General features: G+C 48.1%; 1 gene segment (V, D, J or C); it reads left to right on the plus strand.

Moving 5' to 3' along the window:
* The first annotated feature begins 1,775 nt into the window (after positions 1-1,775).
* On the plus strand, positions 1,776-25,754 carry LOC144486928 (Ig heavy chain C region, membrane-bound form-like). The segment is given in 7 exon segments: positions 1,776-1,984; positions 17,685-17,984; positions 18,958-19,269; positions 20,187-20,495; positions 20,989-21,318; positions 25,009-25,136; positions 25,273-25,754. Coding segments are annotated over 6 exon segments (1,299 nt in total).
* Positions 25,755-26,363: the final 609 nt, after the last annotated feature.

The following is a 26,363-nucleotide window of genomic DNA, read 5'->3' on the forward strand; positions in this document are numbered from 1 at the left end:
CGGGTGCTCAGGTTTTCTGCCACAGTCCGAAAGACGTGCTGGTTAGGTGCATTGGCCATGCTAAATTCTCCCTCAGTCTACCCGAGTGTGGCAACTAGGGGATTTTCACAGTAACTTCATTGCAGTGTTAATGTAAGCCTACTTGTGACACTAATAAATAAATAAAATCCCAAAATCTGAAAATCTCCATCTCAGACACTCTCCCTCCATTCTCATTCTGCTGTATCCAATATTCACCCTCCCAATTCTAATGAATGAGTCGTGCTGATCTATCGATACAAGGTTCTGGAGTCAGACACCCAAACATTTTAATTCAGTAAATGTACATATATCTCTCCAGATGCACAATTAGCTGTACAGAAAATGTTTGATAGAAAGTACTGTATCTTTTAATCAGAGATAGAGTAGGGGGTGTGTGAGGAAGAACTTAATTTAGACAGCGAATGGGCATAATCAGAAAATCACACCAGTGGTGGAAGTGGAGAAAAATAATTTCAAATAAATTGGGTTGGATATTTGAAGGAAATAAACATGGAGGGAAACAGTGTTATAGAGGAGGAGTGGGATTGACTATATTGTCCTACAGAGAGTCGGCATGGACTCGAGTTACTGAATGGACTCCGCCTGTGCGGTAATGACTCTGACTAGAAATTTATAATGTAGCTACAGTGGTATGTTACAAGACTAGAAATAATAAATGTATTTTATCACAGAACCACTATTGTATATCTAATCTGTACCATGTAACAACATTAGATGTATCTCTGTCCTATATTTACTGTCTCCTTAAATGTCAGCCATCTCCTGATGTTCCCGATGGTGAGAGAGTCCAGAACTAGGGGTCATAGTTTGAAGATAAGGGGTAAACCTTTTAGAAATGAAGTGAGAAGAAATGTCTTCACCCAGAGAGTGGTGAATGTGCGGAATTCACTACCACAGAAAGTAGTTGAGGCCAAAACGCTGTGTGATTTCTAGATTAAATTAGATAGAGCTCTTGAGGTTCAAGGGATCAAGGGATATGGGGGGTGGGAGGGGGATCAGAATATTGAATTTGATGATCATCCATGATCATAATGAATGGTGGAGTAAACGCAAAGGGCCGAATGGCCTACTCCTGCTTCGAGTTTCTATCTCCTGGGGAAACCAGTCCTTTAATTGTGAACATTAGGAAAGGGACCTTTTAGCCAGACAAATCAGCGTGTCAAGCTGAGGGAGCAAAGGATGTCAATGTCTTTAAGAGAGAGAGAGAGAAACCTGGGCCAACCTTTCCAGAATCTGCAGCCTCCCTGGATTCCTTGCCCTTCAGTTGCTGCAAGTCCCCAGTTTCCCCCAGAATGAGAAAAGAAATGGAAAGGGGGAGAAAGGAAAGTGTTTTACTCACAGATGGTGGCGACAGGGGGAAGTTTGAGTCTGAAGCTCATTGGCCAACTTCCGCATTGTGACGTCCGAATGGAGTGCTGCCTGGATCAGCCAATCACTCTGCTCCGCGGTGACGTCTCCGGGTTCCCCGCCCCCACCCATTCTTCCCCCTGCACCTCCCCCTCCTCGAGCCAAGGTTTCCAGGCAATTGGCTGACGGCTCCGGCCAGAGCGAGAAGCTGATCGGTGATCTCCCCCTCCGGCAGGGGACTGCGCATGTTTAAAGGAGAGGAAAACTGCGCATGTGCGGGGCCGCCCACCCCTCCTTGACTTTCTTGCTGAGGTCCTGACCAATGGAAAAGGCTAGAAGACCGGAAGGACTCTGATCCTCCAGCCAATCAGAGCTCCCCATGGTCTGAATGCGGAAGTTGCACAATGAGCTTGTTCAGCTGCTCATTCCTGCCCAGCAAAGCTGCTGCTGCTGCTTCTCTCTGAATGAACATTGAGCTTCAGACGGCCTGAAACGTGCCTCCTCTGGGGCAGCGCCTGCACTTTGTTTCCGGGGTGAAGTGGTTTCACGTTCGCCCGAGTAGCGGGGGGCCCCGGGTCGGAGCCGGGCGGAAACTGTGGGTTTGTTTTCTTTTCTTTTTTTTGTGAGTACCTTTATTTATTTATTTTTTTTCTCTCTCGTTTGTGCTCACGGAGACGCCCGGTTTTTGTTTTTGTTTTGTTGGGTTTGTTTGTTTTTCGCTCCCTGCGGGGAGGAAGGAGGGAGGTGAGCTGCTGCCTGCCTTGCCCGGCCTGCCTGTTGCCTGCCTGCCTGCCGTCTGGCCTGCTTACCTGCCTGCCTGCCGTCTGGCCTGCTTACCTGCCTGCCTGCCGTCTGGCCTGCTTACCTGCCTGCCTGCCGTCTGGCCTGCTCACCTGCCTGCCTGCCGTCTGGCCTGCTTACCTGCCGTCTGGCCTGCTTACCTGCCTGCCTGCCGTCTGGCCTGCTTACCTGCCTGCCGTCTGGCCTGCTTGCCTGCCTGCCGTCTGGCCTGCTTACCTGCCTGTCTGCCGTCTGGCCTGCTTACCTGCCTGCCGTCTGGACTGCCTGCCTGCCTGCCGTCTGGGCTGCCTGCCGTCTGGACTGCCTGCCTGCCTGCTTGCCGTTTGGCCTACCTGCCGTCTGGACTGCCTGACTGCCTGCTTGCCTGCCATCCGGCCTCTGGAGGGTGCGCTCTCCCCGGGGGGAGGGAGGAAGAGAGGACAGGGAGTGACTGGAGGAGAGGGGGGGGGGCGAAGGCGTTTGGACTGTCTCTTTTCCATCTGCAGTGGGGGGGGGTGAAGGCCTTTTCCTAATTCCCCTACCCACTACTGCTGCCTCCGGGACCGGCATCCCCTCCCCTTTTTCCCTCCTGACTGGGGCACCGGCCTTGTGCCTCATCTCCCTCCTGCTCCTCCAACCTCCTCTCTCCCTCTCTCGCTCCGGGGAGAGAGCACCTACACCCTTCCCCGCCTACCCCACCCTGCCTTATCTTCCCCATCCCACATACGCCCTGCCGTGCATCTGGGCAGTCTCGGGGTGGGTGTAGCACTTCCCCTGATCACTATGGCGACATCACCAGCGTCGCCGGTGGCAGGGCCTTCTCGGCCCACCTATGCGGGCGTGGCGGCTGCCAGAGCCCCCGCCGCTCCCAAGGCCCTGCCGCCATTCTCTTTAATCACGCGGCAGCTCGGGGTGAAGTGCTACGCCCACCCCGACATGTCTATCGAGGCCTGCGTCAAGGCAATGGCTGGGGTTGTCGGCCCCTCAGCCATTGTCGCGGCCTCTAAGATGTACGGCCGGGCTGTATTCTTCCTGAAGGCCGAGCGGGCGGTTCGCCTCGCCCTGGAAAAGGGGCTCACGGTGGGCGGGACGTTCCTGGCGGTGGACCCATTGGAGGCCACCGCCCACAAGATAGTAATATCGAACGTCCCGCCCTTCCTACCGAGTGAGCTCCTCCTCCCCCACCTCCATCTACTGGGGGAGGTCAGGTCCGGGGTGCAGCCGATCCCGCTCGGCCTTCGGGACCCCTCCCTCCGCCACATATACTCCTTCCGGCGCCAGGTTTTTGTCCGCCTGGCCCGGGAGGAGGAACTGGAGGGAGGGTTCAATGTCCCCCACGAGGGGACCACGTACCGGGTCTTTTGGTCCGCGGACGGTGTGCGGTGCCATGCCTGTAAGGAGGCGGGGCACGTGAGGAAAAACTGCCCCGTCTCCAAGGCCGCCGACCACCAACCCAAGGCGGCCGCAGCTGGCACCGCAGCCCCCTCTCCCCCCAAGCGAGTACCATCTGCCCCCCCGCGAGGGGAGGCCACGCCGGCAGCAGCTGCCACCTCAGCTGCCGGCGGGGGGGGAGCGGAGCCCCCGCGCGGCCAAAAGGCCCAGAAGGGACCTACAAAAAAGAAGGGGGGTACCGGAACCCCGGCCCCCAGGGAAAACACCCCAACCACCCCGGCAGCCGGCTCGGGGACCGCCTCAGTCTCCACCTGCGCCCCCCCCCCACCACCACCACCACCACCATCTGCCGGGCCCGTGGGCTCTCCGGGGCCTAGTGCTGGGTCCGGCGCCCGGGATCATGGGCCCGAGCATGGGGGGGTAAGCGACCCCGAGCCGGCAAAACTGGCGACGCCGCCACCTCGGGGGGAAGTGACGGGAGAGCAGGGGGGGCGCGGCAAGGCGAAGAGGGGCGGAGGGCGAGGGGCCTCGCCTGCCCGAGGGCAGGTTAACAAAAAGAGGCGGGGCCCCTCGGGCACCGTAGAGTTCGAGGTCTGCGTGCCCCTCCCCCCTTGTGAGTCATCTCCTGCCGTGCCCCCACCTGTCTTTGTGCCTTGTCCCGCGAAAAAAGGGGGCAAGGCACCCTGCAAATCCAAGCATGTGTTGCCTCAGTCCCCCGGCGAGGAGTCTCCGGGGCCGGGTGGCAGCGGGGCCCCCACGGCTCCGTTCCACCCGGCCGGTTACAACCCGGAGTTCTTCTTCAGTCTGTCGGGGGACTGGGGCGACACTCCAATGTTCATGTCCTCGTGCGGCGGCGGCGAAGAGACGATCCACTCGTCCTCTCCGTCCCGACCTTGGACGCTGGACATCCCCAACCTCAGTCCGAAGGATACACCGGACCTGGGGGGTGTCCAAGCGTCTGGGGCGGGGGGGGCGGCTGGGCCGCCGTCGCACGGGGGCCCGCAATCCGGGAAAGGTGAGCCCGGGGGGAACCCCTCCTCCACCGATCCTGGGGGTGGGATCGGGGAGGGGCTAGGGCTAGTTGGTGGCTCCGTGCCGCCCGCCGTACGTCCTGCGGCGGGGGACTCGGAGTCGAGGGGCGACCGCCCTGAGGAGGTCAGCGGCTCGGTGGAGGGCACGGGGACACTTTCAGAGTCTGCCCAGAGCGAGGCGGGGGACTCCCTCGTGCCCCCCACCGAGTCGTCCCTCATCCCCTCCAAGGACCTCAGGGTCTTTATCCGTAGCCATTCCGGTCGCTCCGACATAATCCGGCTAGCCCTCGGCCGCTGGCCGGACCTGGCACGGCTCGTCCGGTCCGTGAAGGCATGCTCGCATGCCTCCGCGGGCCTGGAGAAAATAGAGCGGCGCTGGGTACTGCGGTTCCTCCACAGGCTCGAAAAGGTGGGGGGTGGACTGGTGAGAATTGCGCCAGCGCCCCCCCACACACCTAGTTAAGTGGTGACGGTGGCACAAAGCTGCTGACATGAAGGTGACCATAGCCAGCCTCAACATCAACGGCAGCAGTGAGCCACACCGCAGGTTCCAGAACTTCTCGGTCCTCTGTGACGGGAAGTATGCGGTGTGTTTCCTGCAGGAAACCCACACCGTTCCGGGAGACGAAGCCCAATGGCTCCTGGAGTGGCAAGGGGGGGTCTACATGAGCCACCTCACGCTCGCTTCTTGCGGGGTGGCTATCTTGTTGGCCCCGCGTTATAAGCCGGAGATCTTGGGGGTCAAGGAGCCGGTGCCAGGCCGGTTGCTGCACTTGACGGTCCGTGAGGGGGGCGTGGTCATTCACTTGCTGAATGTCTACGCCCCGACCGCCGGACCGCAGCAAACGACTTTCTACGAGAAAGTGTCCGCTCACATCGACACCATCGCGGGGGGCGAATGCATTATCCTCGGGGGAGATTTCAACTGCATCCTCGAGGCACGGGACCGCACCAGCCCCTGGCTGCGCACCCCGGCGGTGGTGAAGTTGCGGGACCTGATCGGGTCCCACGACTTGGTGGACGTCTGGAGACATCTCCATCCTGGCTCCAGCGCCTTCACTTTCGTGAGGCCTGGAGTCGGAGCGTCCAGGCTCGACCGCCTTTACATTTCGAAGGCGCACGTGTCCGGCGTGTCCTCGGTCTCCATGCGGCCGGTGTCGAGCACGGACCACAGCCTGGTGTGGGCGGACTTTGCGCCGTCTCGCATCCGGCGGGGGTCCGCGTACTGGCACTTTAACAACACGCTGCTGGAGGACGAGCGCTTCCTGGACTCGTTCCGTCGATTCTGGGCCGGCTGGAGAAGGAAGCGGGGAGGCTTCCCCTCCTTGAGGCTCTGGTGGGATGTGGGCAAGACTCACGTCCGTACCTTCTGTCAGGGGTACGCGAGGGGGTCGACAAAGAGGCGGAAATCCAGGCTCGAGGAGTTGGAGAAGGAGGTGCTCGACCTGGAGGCACGTCTCAGTCGGCCTGACGCGGACCCGGCCCTGCGTTCGGAGTACAGGGAGAAGAAGGACGCGCTGCGGGACCTGCAGCTTGCCAGGTCTCGCGGCGCGTACGTGAGGTCGCGGCTCCAGTTCCGGGTGGACCTGGACCGCGGCTCCCCCTTCTTCTACTCGCTGGAAAGAGGGCGGGCTAACCGTCAGCAGCTCCTTACGCTGCTGGCCGACGACGGTTCCCCCGTCTCGGATCCGGAGGGCATCCGGGCCATTGCCCGGGAGTATTACACCTCGCTCTTCTCTCCGGATCCGTCCAGCGAGGATGCCCGCAGACTTCTGTGGGAGGACCTGCCGCAGGTCAGCCCGGAGGGCGTCGGCAGGCTCGAGGCCCCTACCACCATGGCCGAGCTGACCGGCGCCCTAAATGGCCTCAGCCGGGGCAAGGCCCCTGGGCTGGACGGGCTGACAGTAGAGTTCTTCAGGGCGTTCTGGGACGTCCTGGGGAGCAACTACGCGGGGGTCCTGGGGGAGAGCGTCGCTACCGGGGAGATGCCCCTTTCGTGGCGCAGGGCCGTCATTGCCCTGCTGCCCAAGAAGGGGGATCTCCACCTGCTCAAGAACTGGCGCCCGGTCTCCCTCCTCAGCACGGATTATAAAATCTTTGCCAGGGCTGTGGCTTCACGCCTTGGATCTGTGCTGGACCACTTGATCCACCCTGACCAGTCCTACACGGTCCCGGGCCGTTGCATACATGACAATCTCCACCTGGTCCGGGACCTAATCCATCACACCCAGAGGGCTGGTCTGTCGGGCGCCTTCTTGTCATTAGATCAGGAGAAGGCGTTCGACAGGGTGGAGCACGAGTATTTACTCGGGACTCTGCGGGCATTCGGGTTCGGGACGCATTTTGTCGCCCGGATCCGATTACTGTACTCTGCCGCAGAGTGTCTGATTAAGGTTAACGGGTCCCTGACGGCGCCCCTTCGCTTCGGGAGAGGAGTACGGCAGGGCTGCCCCTTGTCCGGCCAACTGTATTCCGTATGCGTGGAGCCATTCCTGCGCCTCTTGCGGAGGAGGTTGTCAGGTTTGGTCCTGCGCGGACCGGACGTAGGGGTGGTCCTGTCAGCTTACGCCGACGACGTGCTCCTCATGTTCACGGACCCGGCTGACCTGCGGAGGATGCGAGAATGCCAGGCGGTGTACTCCGCCGCGTCCTCCGCCAGGATCAACTGGGCCAAGTGCTCCGGACTCCTTGTCGGTCCTTGGGAGACGGACCCCCTCCCGGAGGAGCTCAGGCCTTTCACCTGGAGCAGGACCGACCTCCTCTACTTGGGGGCCCATCTCTGCCCAGCCGAGGAATCCTGGCCGGCGAACTGGCGGGAGCTGGAGGCCAAAGTCTCCGCCCGCCTGAGTCGCTGGACAGGACTGCTCCGAGTGCTGTCCTACGGGGCGCGAGCTCGCGTCATAAACCAGCTGGTCGCCTCCATGCTGTGGTACCGGCTGGTCCCTTTGACCCCTCCCCCTGGCTTTGTCACCGATATCCAGAGAACCCTCGTGCGGTTCTTCTGGGGCAATCGACTGCACTGGGTCCCTGCTGCGGTCCTGTATCTCCCGCTTGAGGAGGGCGGACAAGGTCTGGTGTGCCTCCGCACTCAGATAGCGACCTTCCGCCTCCAGGCCCTGCAGAGGTACCTTTACGTTGAGCCCCCTCCACAGTGGTGTGCCATGGCGACGTATTTCTTCCGCCAGTGGCACGGCCTCAATTATGACGTGCAGCTCCTGCATATCGAACTGGGGCGTGCTTCGACCGCCCTGCAGGAGTTGCCCGTCTTTTACCAGGACCTCCTCACTGTCTGGAACAAGGTCGCCTCGCGACGCAGCTCTCCCCCGTCAGGAGTAGCGGCTCTCGTGCGAGAGCCGCTGCTCAGGAATCCGCTCCTCCAGCCGTATAACTTCAGGTGGCTGGCGGAGAGGGGGGCTGTGGACGCCGGGGTGACCAGAATCGGGGACGTGCTCGATGGCGGAGGAGCGGGCTGGATGAGTCCCCGCGCGCTCCGTCCGGCGCGCGGCCAAAGCCATCCTAGACCTTAGGACGGTCGTGCTCGGCCCTGAAACTGCACGCAAACTTGAGACGGCGCAGGCGTGCGGTGGGATCCCGCCCGAGCGTTCCCCTGTTCGGGCGGAATTCCACATTGGCCCAAAGCCTCAGCCCCCTCCCCGGGTGAGGTCCCCCACAGCCTGAGCCGCCTCGCGGAAATGCCCTCCGTGCCTTTTTCTACCGCGCGGAGGCGTTTCCTGTGCGGGCTGCTGCTGCACACCTTCCACTACCGCCTCCTCGCCTGTCGCCCGGATACACCTTGGCGGGCCTTGTTGCCGCCGGGCGGCGGAGGTGACTGCAGGTAAGAACCATGCAATTATTTAGTAACTGTTTTACTTGAACTTTTGTTTTATATTTCTTATCGATTTTATTAATTAATTCGTTCACTGAAATGTGGTTTGGTGGATTCTGTACTAAAAATCTTAACAATGTTTCATGTGATTCTGCTTAAAATGGGGGTTATAAAATTCTACTGTTAATTGACAAGGCGATGCTGGGGGATTCAATCCTTGGTTGTTGTATTTTGGTGTTTATCTGCTGAGGACATTGTGTGGCTGGGTTACTTTAAAAGTTACTGTCTAACTTCTGTTAAACAGTTTGACGTTTCTGCAGTGTATAAACTCGGTGACATCTAGTGGCTGCGGGTTGTACCATCTGCTGCACACGCATTTGAAATCTAAGCCAATATTTTAAAAAAGTGTTAAAGATTCTGTATTAATTGAGTGACCATATTCCGCTTACTCACAATGCTGGCGTGGTTCTGACATATTTCTGTTAATTTAATCATTGATTAGTTTGGTGATGAGCGGATTGGCTGGATTTAAATTTGAGATTTGCTGTCAATGTTACATTTGATTCTGTTGAAAGTGTTTGTAGAATTGAGCTGCTTCTGCATTATGCGGGGTTCAGTGATGTATATTTTTTTCTGTTGAGGAAATTGTGGGTCTGGGTGACTTTGAATAAGTAAAATTTTTGAAATGGTTTGGCGATTCTGCATTATTTAAACTCGGTGACACTGAGCTGTTACACACCTTGTGATTGAATACAAACAGTGTTCGCGTCTGAAACTGCTTGACGCATGATTATATGCTGAAATCAGGCAGGTTTTATTCCAATGGTATTTTTGAAAACCATAATTGATAATTGCAGGTAAAACTAAATCACAGTTTACGCAGTTTGTTCAGAATATAGTTTGTCAGTGCATTCACTATTTGGTTAACCTGCAATGTTAAATCTCAGTGATGGCTGCAGCTTTTACCATCCAATATGAATAAAATGTGGTAAAGTTTCCATATTAATGTGTTGGATATATTCTATCTCTTCACAATGCTATTGCTATTATTCCAGATTTCTGTTTTGTTTCATAATTCATACATTTGGTGACGAGCTGTTTTGCTGGATTCGATATTGAGATTTTCTTGCAATGTTACATTTTATTATGTTGAATGAATAATTGAGCTGCTTCTTCATGAAGCGGAATAATTCTCTCAGTGATGTGCTTTGTAGTGTTTATGTTCAGGAGATTCTGTGCTTCGGTCACTATGATAGTTTAAAATTTGCGAAGTGATTTGGTGTTTCCGCATTGTTTCTGCATTGTTTAAACTCGGCGGCACTGAGCGGTTACACGTTTTCTGGTTGAATGCAAAGAATCTCTGAGTTTGAAAGTCCTTGTAGTAGAAAACAGGCAGGTTTTGGATAAAAATGAAATCAAGATATCACAACATTTTTATAAATTTTAACTAATGTTTAAATATTAAAATAAATCATGACTTACAAAGTTCACTTGGACACTAAGTCATTGCTGCAATCACAAACTTCTCATTAACCAATTTGATCATGAAATTAAGATAAATCAAACAATTATTGATCGGTAATATAACTCCATATTCACCAAAGATTTTTTTATGTTAATATCATTATTCATTAATCACCTCTAATAGTTCTGTTCAATTAAAATGACCAGAAAAGTTTCTGGGCTGGAAATATTTTGTGATAATTCCAGAAACTATTTCAATGATAACGTGCTGTTTCCATAGCAGCGCTCAATTCAACAAGATACTTTGCATTAGTCGTTATATCCCAGATTAAGTTCGCATTCACTGGAATACGAGTTTTGCAGAAAAAGACGTTGCTTTTTGGCAATTTATGTATCCGATTATTACATTTTCTTTCTGTGCAGTCGCAATCAGATTATTCCTTCCAAGTAATTTGTAATTGGATACCGAGATAATTAATTACTAATCTCATCTCAAAATTTGTGAAATGGTTTGGTGTTTCTCAATTGTTTCTGTATTGTTTCAACTCTGTGATACTGAGCGGTTACACGTTTTCTGGCTAAATGAAAATAAAACTGCGTTTGAAAATTCTTGCAGGGATAAAGGAAAAAGGTTTCGGAAAAATAAAATAATTAGATGTTTGGGCTTTTATTCATGTTAACTGGTGCTTACATATTAAAATAAATCATGAATTACAATTCTTACAGAGACACTGTATCTCTGTTAGGGACATTACACTACCCTGAATCTGTTATATCTTAGGTGCTCATTTTCAGAAAAAATACATTTTTGCCCAGTTTTCATTATTTGAGACAGACAGGGAGAGATAGTTAAAAGGCGAAGGGAGTTTTGAAATGAACATCAGGTTAATTTAAATTTTTTATTGACTTTTTTGCAGTTGTAATTTGACCTTAGATCAATTAGAATCAAACAGTTTGAATAAATTTGACAGAGCGAACAGAGTTTTCTGATAGGTGGAATTCGCTGACACTCAAGCAATTGTTCACATAATTGTGTTTGAATTGTAGTAAAGTGTCAACAGAAACTGGCTAGAGATGGATAAGTTAATGCTTGAAATTCAAAAAGATTAATTTAAATAAAAATATTATACTATTATAAATACTATAAAAATAATCTTATCTCTGCACTTGATAATAACATAATGTCTCCCATTACTGCTGAACACAGGATAGAATTATGGGAAGAATAAATGACAGAATAGAAGAATTGATTCTATCTGAACCTTATGTTTAATTCATATTAAATATTATAATGAAGAAAAAGTCTGGACTTACATTCTGCATCATGTTTTAGTGTTACCGAGGATTTGAATCAATTGTCCTCTTTGTGTTTGCACTGTTTAATTCAGATCTTCTTTAATTAAACAATGTGTTCAGTAATTAAGTTATATGGATGTTCTAAATTACTAAATCTTGGAAGCAGTATTATTGATTTCAAACTGCCAGGCCGTTACAGTCTATACATATTCAGCAGTATGCAATTTTAACACGTTTGCAGGTTATAATAAGACACTTGTAGTTAAAGTGAAAAAGTAAAATATTACAATGTGATTAGATTTAAGTAAATGAATGACAGATGTCTGAATGTTTCTGTTCAGTAATTTGAAATTATATTTAACATTGTCTAAGATTTAATTGTAACCTAATTATTTAACAATGTTGGAGGCAGAAGCACATTTTGAATGATTGAAAACCCATTTTATTACAGAGTACAAATGAGCTGACAGGAGAACTAACTAGTAATTAACAATAACTTAAAATATAATATTGCTGCTGATTAATTCAAAACAAACTACCTTGAATATTGTACAGGCGTGCAAAATACAATCCGTTTTAGAGAATATTCAATTGTATCGGAAATGAATTCAGAAACAAAACATTACTTTACTCAGCTGTGCTCACTCGATAAAGTGTTTTGCTTTGATTAATTTGTTGAGTACATTTAATTAAGAAATTAGATCTAATCAGGTAATGATTTTCAATCTAAATGTTTCTTGATTTGGTTACTTCTTGCTGTGTCACTGCATCTCTGTTAGGGACATTGAACTGTCCTGAATCTGTTATTTTTGATTGCTCATTTTCGGCGAAATTACATTTTTACATAGTTTTCGAGAAGTGAGAATAATTAACAGTCGAAAGGAGTTTTGAAATGAATATCAGTTTAATTTAAAATAGGTTATTAATTTTCTGTTGTTGTAAGTTGGCCATTGATCAATTAGAATCCAACAGTTTGAATGAAATTGACAGATTGAACAGATCTATCTGCTGGGCACTCGATTGTTGCACCGTTTATGTCTGTTCTGTTTCTGTGCGCGTGGTCACTGTGTTGGGGCCAGGAAACACACACGCACACACACACATGCACTATCCCTCCCACATTCCCGTACTCTCACTTCGTCTCACACTCATTCACATGCTCCCTCTCTCATACGAACACTTCCACGCGCATTCTCTCACGCAGGCACATATTTCTCTCTCTTTCACACGCTTACTCCCTTACACATTATCTCACATACGCACAATCTTGCTCTCAAACACTGTCTCTCACAAAGACTCTCTCTCTCACACGCCCACAGTCTCTCCGTCTCTCACACACGAACACACATGTATACACAATGTATCTCTCTGAAACACTCCACCTATCACAGACACGTTTTCTCTCAATCGTTATTTCACTCACACACACTCACACATCCACTCTGTCTAATTTTCACACTTTTTCTCGCTCACACTCTCCCCGCCCCTCCACACACGCACGCACACACACACACACTTTGAAGAACAGAGACACTCTCACACACATAAAGAATATCTCTTCAAACACACACTCTCTCTCACACACACACATTCGCGATATCACATATCCATTCTCTCACGCACACTCTCTCCTCTTGCACACACAGACCACTGTCTCACACACGTGCAAAAGCACTCATGTGTCTGACACACTCTCACCCACATAAACCACACACAACGCCTCTCTCTCACACACAAAAACTCTTTCTCTCTGTCACAGACACACACGCTCACACACACACTCAAAAATATTGCTTCTATCACCCACACACATTGTACACATCTTTCTCACTCACACGCAATCCCATGCACACTTTCACACACTCATGAACCTACTATTTTGCTTTCAAATAGGCACTCCCTCTCGCACACACTGTCTTTCACATGAACACAACACTCTCTCCCACACACAGACCCTCCCTCTCAAGCACACGCACTCTCTTTCACAGACACCCTGTATCTCATATAGACACACTTCTTTTCACATAAACACACACTCAATCACACACAGAAGTACTCTCTCATACATTCTCCCCGCCCCTCCACACACACACTTTCAAGGTGAGACACACTATCACACACAAAGAATAACTCTTCAAACACATGCTCTCTCACACACACACATTATCTCACACACCCTTTCTCGCACACACACTCTCCCCTCTTGCACGCACAGCCCACTGTCTTACACACGTGCAAACGTAGTCTATCACACACAGGCACCCTCCCACACATTCACTCTCTCTCTCTCACACACACACACACACCCAAACACCCTCTCACACACTTTCCATCTCACATACGTCAGAGTGTCTGTCCTTGACATTATAGAATAGAATCATAGGATCCGACAGTGCAGAAGGAGGCCATTCAGCCCATCGAGTCTGCACCAACAGCAATCCCGATCCCCATAACCACATGTATTTACCCTAACTAGTCACCCTGACACTAAGGGGCAATTTAGCACGGCTAATCCACCGAACCCGCACATCTTTGGACTGTGGAAGGAAACAGGAGCACCCGAATGAAACCCAAATAGACATGGGGGGAACTTGCAAACTCCACACAGACAGTGACACAAGTCGGGAATCCAACTCTGAGGCAGCAGCGCTAATCACTGTGCCACCGTGCCACCATCCCCCCGCCCCCCCACTTACTCACTCGCATTCACTCACTCACCCTCATTCACTCACACTCACACCCTCATTCACTCACCAGCACTCACTCACACTCTCTCACCCTCACACATCCTCACTCACTCATCCCCATTCACTCACTGTCACTCAGCCACCCACAATCACGCGCTATCACTCACTCAACCTCACTCACTAACCCTCAGTCACTCACTCAGAGCCTCAGTCACTCACCAACACTCATAGTCACCTTCATTCACTCATCCCACTAACCCACCCTCACTCACCCAGTCTCACTCACTCTCACTCACTCACCCTACTTACCCACCCTCACTTATCCAGTCTCACTCACTCTCACTCACCCTCACTCACCCCACTTACGCACCTTCACTCATCCAGTCTCAATCACTCTCACTCACTCACCGCATTTACCCTCCCTCACTTATCCAGTCTCAATCTCTCTCACTCACACTCACTCACTCTCCCCACTTACCGACCCTCACTCACCCAGACGCACCCCCACACACTCAAGCTCAATCACCCTCTCTCTCTCACATACGCCACCTGACCCATTCAAACTCACTGAGACTCGCGCACCTACATTCACTCACACACCCTCACATATTCACCATCACTCAAGGTCACCCACCCTAACTCACAGATCCTCAATCACTCATCCTCACTCAAACACCTTCACTCACTCACCCTCACTCATCCACCCATCCGCATTTATTCTCCCTCACACACTCTCACACCACCCTCAATAACACACCCTGACTCACTCACTCTCTCACCCTCACTTACAAAGTCACATTCACTCCTCACCCTCATTCACTCGCTCTCACTCACCCACCTTCACTAACCTTCATGCATCCTCACTCGCTCACCCTCATTCATTCATTCTCACTTACCGACACTCACTCACCCACCTTCACTCACACATTCAGCCACCTTCACTCACCCACCCTCTTTCACACACCCTCATTTACTCACGTTCTCTCACCCTCACCCACACTTACTCACTCACACTCAATCACTCACCCTCACTTACCCACCTTCCATCACTCACACACCATCACTCATCCACTTTCACTCCTTCAATCACTCACCCTCACGCACTCACATTCTCTCACTCACACTCGCTAAACCTGTGTGTGGAGGTCTGCAACGAGAGAGAAGAAAGATCTCAAGCGGCAGTTTGGTGTTCAAATGTGGGAGCTGCCCTGGGAATGTGGAGAGCTGGGGGGAATCCCTGGGGGCTCAGGGCCAAGGACAATGGCAAAGAGCCGGGGAGAACAGGAGGCGTGCTAAAGGGCAGAGAGCTGGGGGGGGGGGGGGGGGGCACAGAGTCTGGGGAAAGGGCCGAGAGCCGGGGGAAAGGGCAGAGAGCCAGGAGAAAGGGCAGAGAGCCAGGAGAAATGGGAAAGAGCGCCAATGGAAAGGGCAGGGAGCCAGGTGAAAGGGCAGAGAAACAGGAGAAAAGGCAGCGAGATGGAGGAAATGGCAGAGAGATCAGGGAAAGAGGAGAGAGCCAGGATAAAGGGCAGGGAGGCCGGGGAAAGGACAGAGAGCCGACGAAAAGTGCAAAAGAGCCCTGGGGAAAGGGCAGAGAGTCAGGGGGAAAGACAGAGAGTCAGGGGGGAAGGGCAGAGAGCCGGGGGAACGGGGAAAGAGAATAGTGAGCAGGGACAGAGGGCAGAGAGCTGGGGGAAACGGTAGGGAGCTGAGGGAAAGGGCAGAGAGCCGGGGGAGAGGGCACAGAGCTGGAGGAAAGTGTCGAGAGCCAGGTGGAAGCGCAGAGAGCAGGGTGTAAGGGGAAAGGAGCCACAGGGAATGGCAGAGAGCCAGGGGAAAGGGCAGCGAGGCGGGGAAAATGTGCAGAGAGTGGGTGATCGGCGGGCGGAGTGAGGAGGTGCAAAATAGAGCTAGCACCACAATCAGATCATCTGTAATCTCAGTGAACAACGGAGGTGACGTCAGGGTCCGAATGGCCAACTCTTGCTATTAATGTACGGCCCTTCAATTAGTCAATGTTGCAATTATTTGAATTTGTAATCACATTCAGAGTTTCCTGGTCATTCAGTAAGTATTCATTCCGAAGGTATTTCTGAAGGAAAGTCACTGATCTTCGTTTTATGGAGTGAGAGGCAGTGAGTTGGAGCGAGGAAGGGGATTCAGTCAGTTTGAACACAGGCAATATCCCAAAATTACAATGTGGAGATGCAGGCGTTAGGCTGGGGTGGGCTCAGTAAGGAGTCTGACAACACCAGGTTAACGTCCAACACGCTTATTTGGACTTGCGAACTTTTGGAGCTCTTTCATCAGGTGAGGGGCCACTGCTGTTTGTAATATTTATTAATGATCTGGATGAGGGTATAGTTGGGTGGATTAGCAAATTTGCTGATGACACCAAAGTCGGTGGTGTGGTAGACAGTGAGGAAGGGTGTCGTAGTTTGCAGGAAGACTTAGACAGGTTGCAAAGTTGGGCCGAGAGGTGGCGGATGGAGTTTAATGCGGAGAAGTGTGAGGTAATTCACTTTGGTAGGAATAACAGATGTGTTGAGTATAGGGCTAACGGGAGGACTTTGAATAGTGTGGAGGAGCAGAGGGATCTAGGTGTATGTGTGCATAGATCCCTGAAAGTTGGGAATCAAGTAGAAAAGGTTGTTAAGAAGGCATATGGTGTCTTGGCGTTTATTGGTAGGGGGATTGAATTTAGGAGTCGTAGCGTTATGTTGCAACTGTACACAACTCTGGTGCGGCCGCACTTGGAGTACTGTGTGCAGTTCTGGTCCCCACATTACAGGAAGGATGTGGAGGCTTTGGAGAGGGTGCAGAGGAGGTTTACCAGGATGTTGCCTGGTATGGAGGGGAGATCCTATGAGGAGAGGCTGAGGGATTTGGGATTGTTTTCGCTGGAAAGGCGGCGGCTAAGAGGGGATCTTATTGAAACATATAAGATGATTAGAGGTTTAGATAGGGTGGATAGTGATAGCCTTTTTCCTCTGATGGAGAAATCCAGCACGAGGGGGCATGGCTTTAAATTGAGGGGGGGTAGTTATAGAACCGATGTCAGGGGTAGGTTCTTTACCCAGAGGGTGGTGAGGGATTGGAATGCCCTGCCAGCATCAGTTGTAAATGCGCCTAGTTTGGGGGCGTTTAAGAGATCCGTAGATAGGTTCATGGACGAAAAGAAATTGGTTTAGGTTGGAGGGTCACAGTTTTTTTTTTAACTGGTCGGTGCAACATCGTGGGCCGAAGGGCCTGTTCTGCGCTGTAATGTTCTATGTTCTATGTTCTATGTTCTATGAATGAAGAGACAACTTCTTCATCACAAAGTGCTGTCGTTTGAGAAATAGGTAGTGCTTGAAATAATGGAGAAAATCTTTACTCTTCTCTGTTATTCCAATGAATGGTATGTCATTACGATGACATCAAAATGTTTTTTGTCTTTCCAATCTGATAGAGGTGGAGACAGTGATGTGAGTTTCTACAAAGATGGCGATTCCCAAATGATAGGAGTAACAGAAGCTCAAAGGTGTGCGTAGGTCTTAATCGGGAAATATTAACTTAAGTTTATTATTCTAGTCAAATTGTGACGTTGAAACATAAAAAATAGAAGCAGGAGGAGGCCATTCGGCCTTTTGACCCTGCTCTACCATTCACTTTGATCACGGCTCATCAATATCCTGACCCCGCCTACTACCCATATCCACTGATCCCTTTAGCCCCAAGAGCTATACCTAATATAGAAACATACTTGTATAAATATGTTTGATTAATTAATAAATGCAGGTAAGAGTCTAACTTATTTAATCGACTATTCTTTCCCAGTGACACCGTCTCCGCCCACTCTCTACATCCTCGGTTCTTCCTGTCAGCAACACAACTCCGATGGCTCCAACATCTACGGCTGCGTGGCGATGGACTACTCTCCAGATGTCTCCAAACTGACCTGGAAGAAAAATGGGCAGCTGATCACCTCTGGATTTAAGACTTACCCGTCAGTGAGAAACGCGAAGGGAACCTATACCCTGAGCAGCCAGTTAACCATCACCCAGTCAGAGGGAGAGTGCAGCAAAATCAACTGTGAGGTTCGACACAGCGGCTCAGTCAAGAGCATTGTAATGCGATGTAAGTGTTGTGGAACTTGGGCAAGACAGGAACTCGCCGATTGAACTATATAAGGCCTTAATTATAACTGATCTGTAGCATTCTGAAAAAAATGAATTATGCAAAATCCAGGTAAGTGCCTACTGACTGAAAAGTTGCTCAGAATCAAAGAACAACAGAAATGTTACTGTGCAGAATGAGGCCATTTAACCCATCATGTCTGTGCTGGCCAAAAGGGAGAACAAATAAACTAGCCAGACAAGTTAAGCCTATTTTCCAGCCCTTGCTCTGTAGCATTGCAGGTTAAAGCACTTGAGATGCAGACCCAGATACCTTTTAAATGACCATGCTCCCTGGTAATTGAGCCCTCCACTTGGGGAATGAATTATTTCAGCCTATGTCCCTTATAATTCTGTGAACCACAATTATGTCACGCCTCAGCCTCCTCTTTTCCTAAAGAGAACAAACCCTGCCTATCCAATCTCGCCTCATGGCTGCAATTTTCAGTCCCTGGCAACATTCTTGTAAACCTCATCTCTCTCCAGAGTCATTACGTTATTCCTGCAACGTGGTGACCAGAACTGTACAGCAAACTCCAAACGTGGCCTAACTCGGTTTTATACAGCTCCATCATTGTATCACTGTTTTTGTATTCAATATCTCACAATAATAGAGGAACTAATCCGATATGCTTTCTTGGTCAACTTTTCCAGCTGCCCTACCATCTACAAGGACCTGTGGACGTGCACTCTAAGGTCTTGCATTTCCTCAATCCCTTTTAACATTCCAGTTTATTGCCTTGCTTTTTTTTCCCTCCCCAAATGCATTGTGTGGCACTTTTGACGGTTGAATTCCATTCGCCATTTCCCTGCCAATTCAACCAAACCATGGATATAATTCTCAAATCGGCAGCTATGGTGCTAAAATAAAAGAACTAAATTTAATTGGTGTCAATTGAATCTTCAAGTAACGTCTGAACATTTGTTTGTTGAAGGCCCACCCGTTCTCCCCCCAACCGTTATCCTCACCGTGAGTTCCAGTGAAGAAATCACCAGCAGAAAATTTGCAACCATCGTCTGTTCAATCATCGATTTCCAGCCAAAGTCAATGACGGTGAAGTGGCTGAAGAATGGACAACCCATGGATTCAGGAATTGTCACCTCTCCCGCCTGTGAAGTGAATGGGAACTTCTCGACCAGCAGTCGGTTGACAGTCTCCGCTCAGGAATGGTTCAGCAAAGCGGTCTACACCTGCCAGGTCACTCATCAAGGATTCACTCAGAGTCAGAACATCAGCGGATCTCTGGGTAAGAGACTCAAACCGAGAAAAAAATTATTCCGCTGTTAATCGAAATTAGGGATCTATTAAAGTTAATACAAAGCATAGAACAACTTCTAAGTTATTGTCATGTAGTTTGCTGCATTGGGACAGTGCCCCATTCAGAACTTCATCACAACATCAATTTTTGTTATTCCTTCATGAGATGTGCATTTGTGGCCCATCCCGGAGGCCACTTAAGTGTCAACCACGTTACTGTGGATCTGGAGTCACATGCATGCCAGGCCAGATAAAGACAACAGATTTACTTTTCTAAACGGCATTCGTGAACCAGGTGGGTTTTTACAACAACGGCTTCATGATGATCATTTGACTTTTAATGATAGATTTTTACTAAATTCAAATTTCACCATCTGCAGTGGTGAGATTCTAATCTGTGTCCCCAGAGTCGTGCCCTGGGTTACAAGACCATTGGTAACACCACCATGCCACTGCCTCCCCTTGAAATAGTGTTCCCTTCCATTTTGAAGTAACATAGTGAGCGAGGTGGTCTTGATGTCAGCTTTTTCCTGAGACAGCCGGTAAGATTTGGAGAGACAGTAGGTGTCGGACTGTTTCACAGGTCACAGCATAGGGGTAAAATATTGGGAAGTGTATCCACCCTACTTATAAACTAACTGCCAGTACTTGGTTCCTGAGTTCAGGAATGCTATATTTGTTGGGGAATACTGCAATGTTGATTCATGAGAATGATACCGCTGCTAAAATACTTGAACAAAAAGAGAATAATTTCACAGAGCAGGCTGGTTTTCCATCCTCCATAGAGGCTGAAAGGTGATAGTTAGAGGTTGATATATCGAAGGCAACTTCGTCTCCTTCAGGCTGAAGACTGCTGTCCTGCTTCTGAAGAGGGAACTAGGGTTGATTTTCATTTTTCATTCACAGATACTCCCCAGTGCCCTGATACCACAGTGACGATACAGCCCCCGCCAATAGAACAGGTCTTATTGGAGGCGACCGTGACCTTAACCTGCATCATTTCTCATGCTCCCTATGGAGTCAATGTGTCCTGGATCCGAGACAGGAAGTATTTGAAATCAGAGATTGCCGAAAAGCCAGGAGCGGATCCTGACAGCGTGGTCAGCAACTTAAACGTCTCGACACAAGCCTGGCTGAGTGCGGCTGTGTTTGACTGCGTGGTGAGCCATCAGGATCTGCCGACTCCTTTAAGAAAATCCATCCACAAGGAAACAGGTGAGCTGAGAGATTGAAGCAATAAATGCGTCACTGTGTCTATTTCCAGTGTCAGTGAACTGGTCAATATTCAGTATTCAGTGCATTAATGGTGTCCCCTGAGTGGAAACTCTACTAACTAAAAACTGGGAGGTGTAGATATTTTTACGGGGAAATTTGATGTGTTGATGAATGAAAAGTGAACTGAAGGCGATGTTATTGGGTTTAGATCGAATAACGAGGGAGGAGCCTGATGTGGAGCATGAAAACCAAAAATAAAGCCGATCAGTTGGGCCGAATAGCCTGATTCTGTGCTGTAAAATTTCTGAAACTTCCCAGTCCAGCCCCCTGAGTTATTTGATAAAATAATTGTGTTCACCTCTGCTCCAAACTGGAAGTCAAAAATGGAAACATTGAAAATCGAAACGAAGCACATTTTTCTGATATCTAGCCAGCAGTTTCATTGTCTCCAGAATTCTCCAGTTTATTGACATTTATTGTACATTTTCTGCAGATCCAAATCCGCGGGAACCGTTCGTCTCTGTCCTCTTGCCCTCGGCAGAAGAAGTCTCCGCTCAGAGATTCGTCTCCCTCAGCTGCTTAGTGAGACGTTTCTCCCCTCGAGAGATCTTCGTCAAGTGGACCGTCAACGACAAGCCGGTGAATCCTGGGAACTATAAGAACACCGAGGTGGTCGCGGAGAGCGGGAATAGCTCCTTCTTCATGTACAGCCTGTTATCCATTGCAGCAGAGGAATGGTCCAGCGGCGCTTCTTACTCCTGTGTGGTGGGACATGAAGCCATCCCCTTGAAGATCATCAACAGAACAGTTGACAAATCCAGCGGTAAACCCAGTTTTGTGAACATTTCCCTTGCACTGATGGACACCGTTAATTCATGTCAATGAGAATCACTCGGTTACATTAAAAACTTCAATAAAAATAATAAAATCGTTTTCCTCCAACGATAAATGAAATACCCAATAGCTTAATTGATTGGTTTTCAATTTTACTTCCACTATGTATCTTTGGTTTGAGTCAGGTATTTCCACGTCTCGGGCTCAAGCCTTGTTGAACCAGTGCACCCAGCTCAGATACACCCTGGGTTAGAGGCAGAGTAGAGCACATTCATTCCAGTATTCTGCAAAATATCTTCACCGACTTTCCTCCCACTGAGGAGAAATCCGACAATTTCAACATTTCTGACAAACAAACACAATTTAGATCTCGGTGTTCCTGCTTCTCTCATTGTCCATGCCTTTACCATTGATGTCAGCTTTAAGCTGCTGCACCACACCCACTGGGAACTGAAGTGAGGGTCACACACAAACATGGAGCAACAATCCCCCCCATCAGAGAGAGGGGAGAGTGAAATTGTGAACATACCGGATTCCTACTCACCCAACAAAGAGAGGGGAGGAGCAGTAGCTAACCCATGTACCATCACTTCCTCAATGAAAAGAGGAGGCATGTCATTATTTAATCCACTCACCTCCACCTCGTCAGTGGTTAGAACCATCAGGCACATTGCTTCACCGGGTAGAGAGAGGGAAATTATGAGCTCACTCTCCTCCCTCTTCGCAAGTAACGTGTTTGGAAGGGACCAGCTCTCTACTAGAAGAACCCAGTTGCCAACAGTACAAATTAGCTTCTGGCTTATTTGCTGCAGAGTTTGAAGTATCATTATCCTAATCAATGTGATGCATATATACTTATGCAACATAATTTTAAAATGTTTCTGCACTCTTGTTCCTGTTAATCATGTCCTGGCATTGATTTCCCATAATGCAAATTGAAACAAATGATTGAATCTTCCCCGGTTTTCACTGTTCTGTCCCTGATGTTTCCGAGATGCATCAATGAATGATTTCATTCGTTCTCCTGATATCTCCGTGCCACTCACATAAACTACATTCGTACAGCAAAACATTGAAAATATGCTCCATTATTCGTATTGTTTGGATCATTTTCAGTTAATGATTGCGGTGAAACTTGGAGCAACAGCTAAAAAATACACACACTGACAATACTCCACAAAACTGTCACAATTATAAATACACACATAAGCGCACACACACACACTCACACACATACACACACACACATCGACACAAATGCACAACTACACACACAAATACACATACTCACACATATGCACACAAATACAGAAAGACACATGTAAATATACACACGCAAACGCATGCACATACCCCCACACACATACATATACAGAAATAGGGACAGGCACATTCAAATACAGACACAGAAACACACAAATACACAACAGATACACTTTCACACACCATAGGTACACTCAATATTTGCACAGACGAACACACATGCAGAGAAACAAGAATGCACACACAAATGCACTCATGGGCAAAACATGCACAAACAAAAATACACACTTACACAAATACACCCACACAAAAATACACCCAGACACAAACACATCCGTACACAAATATACATAGGGACACACCCATTCTCTCTCTCTCTTTCTCTCTCACACACACACACATACACACGCACACACACACACACACACACATAAGAACATAAGAAATAGGAGCAGGAGTAGGCCATCTGGCCCTTCGAGCCTGCCCCGCCATTCAACAAGATCATGGCTGATCTGAAGCGAATCAGTTCCACTTGCCCGCCTGCTCCCCATATCCCCTAATTCCCTTATCGATCAGAAAACTATCTACCCGTGATTTAAGCATATTCAACGAGGAAGCCTCCACCACTTCAATGGGCAGAGAATTCCAGAGATTCACTACCCTCTGAGAGAAGAAGTTCCCCCTCAACTCTGTTCTGAACCGGCCCCCCCTTATTTTGAGGCTGTGCCCTGTAGTTCTGGTTTCCCTTCTAAGTGGAAAGAATCTCGCCACCTCTACCCTATCCAGCCCCTTCATTATCTTATATGTCTCTATAAGATCACCCCTCATCCTTCTAAACTCACATACGAACACATAGACACGCGCTCTTGCACAAACAGACACTAAAACAACAACATACACACACATAATCAAATATGTACAAACGCACACATGTACACATGAAACACACAAGTACATACACATACACATACGTGAGTAGGTACAGACCCAAACACAAACACATACATGCATAGACACAATACAGACAGATACACACGCATGCAGACCCACATAAATACACAAGCACATACTTAGACTCAAATAAATACATATATTAGCACACGTTCACGCTGATAGGAATATAGATATAAAGACACACAATGTTATACACATTCACAAACATATTTGGAAATACATATAAACAAATCACCAGACTGCATACAGAAGAACAGACAGCAAAACATTTACACACAAACATGTAGACGCAAACATTAACATGCTCATAGAACAGAACACCATAGCACACATTACTACACATCGAAACACAAATATACATCAACGCACCGTTATAAAGAATGTCAACACGTGTATACATACACTGACATGTTAACAGGCGTGCACACAGACACATGGAGAAACAGACGCACACAGAAAGGGAAACAGTAAGTAGTCACCTGATGATGGGGCAACGCTCCGAAAGCTCGTGCAACCAAATAAACCTGTTGGACTTTAACCTGGTGTTGTGAGACTACTTACTGTGCCGACCCCAGTCCAACGCCGGCAACTCCACAGAAAGGGAAACAAACATTACTAGAGTGACAGAAATTAACACAGAGCAATAGGCATAAACACATGTGCACGCAGAATGGCATTAATATATATTCATAGACTTCACACAATAATAGAGTCATATATACACAATGACAAAAGAATAAAATATGCGCACAGATGCAGACACACAACTACACAAATCAACAATCACAGGCAAATGTACGCGCACATTAACACTCATAATCACATATTAACTCAGAGCCAAAGATTAATGCAGAGCACGAGATGCTCATGCATACGCACACAAATGCAAAATCTTCAATACAAACGGTAGGCAAATGATGAAAGTACAATTTAAACGTGAATTTTAATGGAGATATCCACAGATTTATTCTCCCAATGTACAATGAACAGATAAACACGCTGAGAAACTGAATTAAGCTCACGATCTACTAAACATTTCCACCATAAAGAAGCACAGATCGGAAATTACATCCCAACTCTTAACCAACAACATTCACAGTTTACAGATCAGTAACCATCTGTGAAAACAATCATTGATCAGTGAACGTTCCTCGATATCAGTGATAATACTCTTCAATAAGGGATAGTTCCGAATTGTCAAAAAATCAACTGATTTTCAAGAAAACATCTTCAGTGCTTTCTGACATGGACTGTCCAAGGAATGTCAATAAAGATCAGGTGTGAAAATAGTTACGGAGATCGGTTACTGAGTGTCCTGAGCTTAAGAGTAGGTATACATTGAAAATTAAGTTCAAGAATAAATGATCAGTTTAAAAAGGAGAACTGGGAAAAGAAAAATAACAATAACATTAGCTGGATAAATAAAGTAATCTAATTTCATATCCTGGTCTCCATCCCCTAGACTCAACCGACCGCATCTGGATTGAAGACAATGAGGATGATAACAGTAACATCTGGACAACGGCTTCCACATTCATTGTCCTGTTCTTCCTGAGCATTTTCTACAGCACTGCAGTCACTCTGGTGAAGGTGAGATGATTGAATGCACTCACATATCAAACTGACAGAATGGATTTGAAAAATCTCTCAATGTTCCATTAAAAACTCTAACTTTAATGTCCCGCATCATAAACATCTGCTTCATTATTGTATCTTTCTTTTACAGATCAAGTGATGGGTTGAATTTTGGATGCTGCAGATTTCCCTCAGCTGATTATTATGATCTCCGTATGACACAAATACAATATCTGCCCTTGGTGACTCTATCAGTAAAATTCTCTCAGTTTATCATTCTGAATCTGTAACTGAGACAATCATAGACGGTATTTTTTTCAGAGTGAAAAGTACGAGGCATTTTTTGTTATAATGTAATTGTGGTTAACAATTTCCCCATAGTTTAAATATCATGTATAAATAAGAAACTTTTCTCATTCCTTATCCATATTTGTTAATTCCTCTTTCTATTAAGGTCCTGTTTTCTCTTTCTGGTGTATGTAACAGATGTACAAATATTGACGGATTCCCTGTGCATGTGTTGTGTTCTCAATGTGAAGCTCGATCGTTAAATTCACTTTTCTAACTTTAAAAAATAATGTCGCTGTAAAATATTCTGACTTTTTAAAATAAATATTGAATGAAAATTTAACCATCTCTAGCTTGGCTTAATTCCGTTTTCCAAAGCCCATCAACTCCGCCCCATATTCCATATTATACGGTTTCCCCTCTTTCCCAGACATGTCTGTTCCCCAGTTCTGTGCGGGATGTGTTTGAACTCAAGGCCGTTCAGTGAAAGAGTCACTGCGCCACCCAGTGGCCCATCCGTATAAAGACACCTTCATCTCTGCCTTTTTATGATAAAATCCAGAGACAGAGCGAGTGAAGAATGAGGAGAACCTCGGTGATTTCACTCATAAACTGGTCTGTCACTGACCGAGTTTCAGTTAATTCTAAAAAGCAAAGGCTCTGTTTCATCAGAGGCCGATGCAGGACAGTGTGTGGCAGAAGATAGTTTCCTTTACACTGCCCCTTAAAAAAACTATCAGTGTCGCTGCAGCGTGTGAATCTCTCTATATTTCGTCCGATGAAATACTTACAAGGCAGACATGCCACAAGCTAGATAGAGAACACATACAGAGCAGAGGTGCAAACCATGAGGTGAAACCAAGAGACTGAGGTGCATTTCACATAAGCACATAATAGATTACAAATTTCCAAATTAAGGCGAGTGCTATGGGATCATTTGACTACAGACAATAT

Source organism: Mustelus asterias, unplaced genomic scaffold, assembly GCF_964213995.1.
Source record: "Mustelus asterias unplaced genomic scaffold, sMusAst1.hap1.1 HAP1_SCAFFOLD_525, whole genome shotgun sequence".
In the NCBI taxonomy this organism is placed as follows: Eukaryota; Metazoa; Chordata; class Chondrichthyes; order Carcharhiniformes; family Triakidae; genus Mustelus; species Mustelus asterias.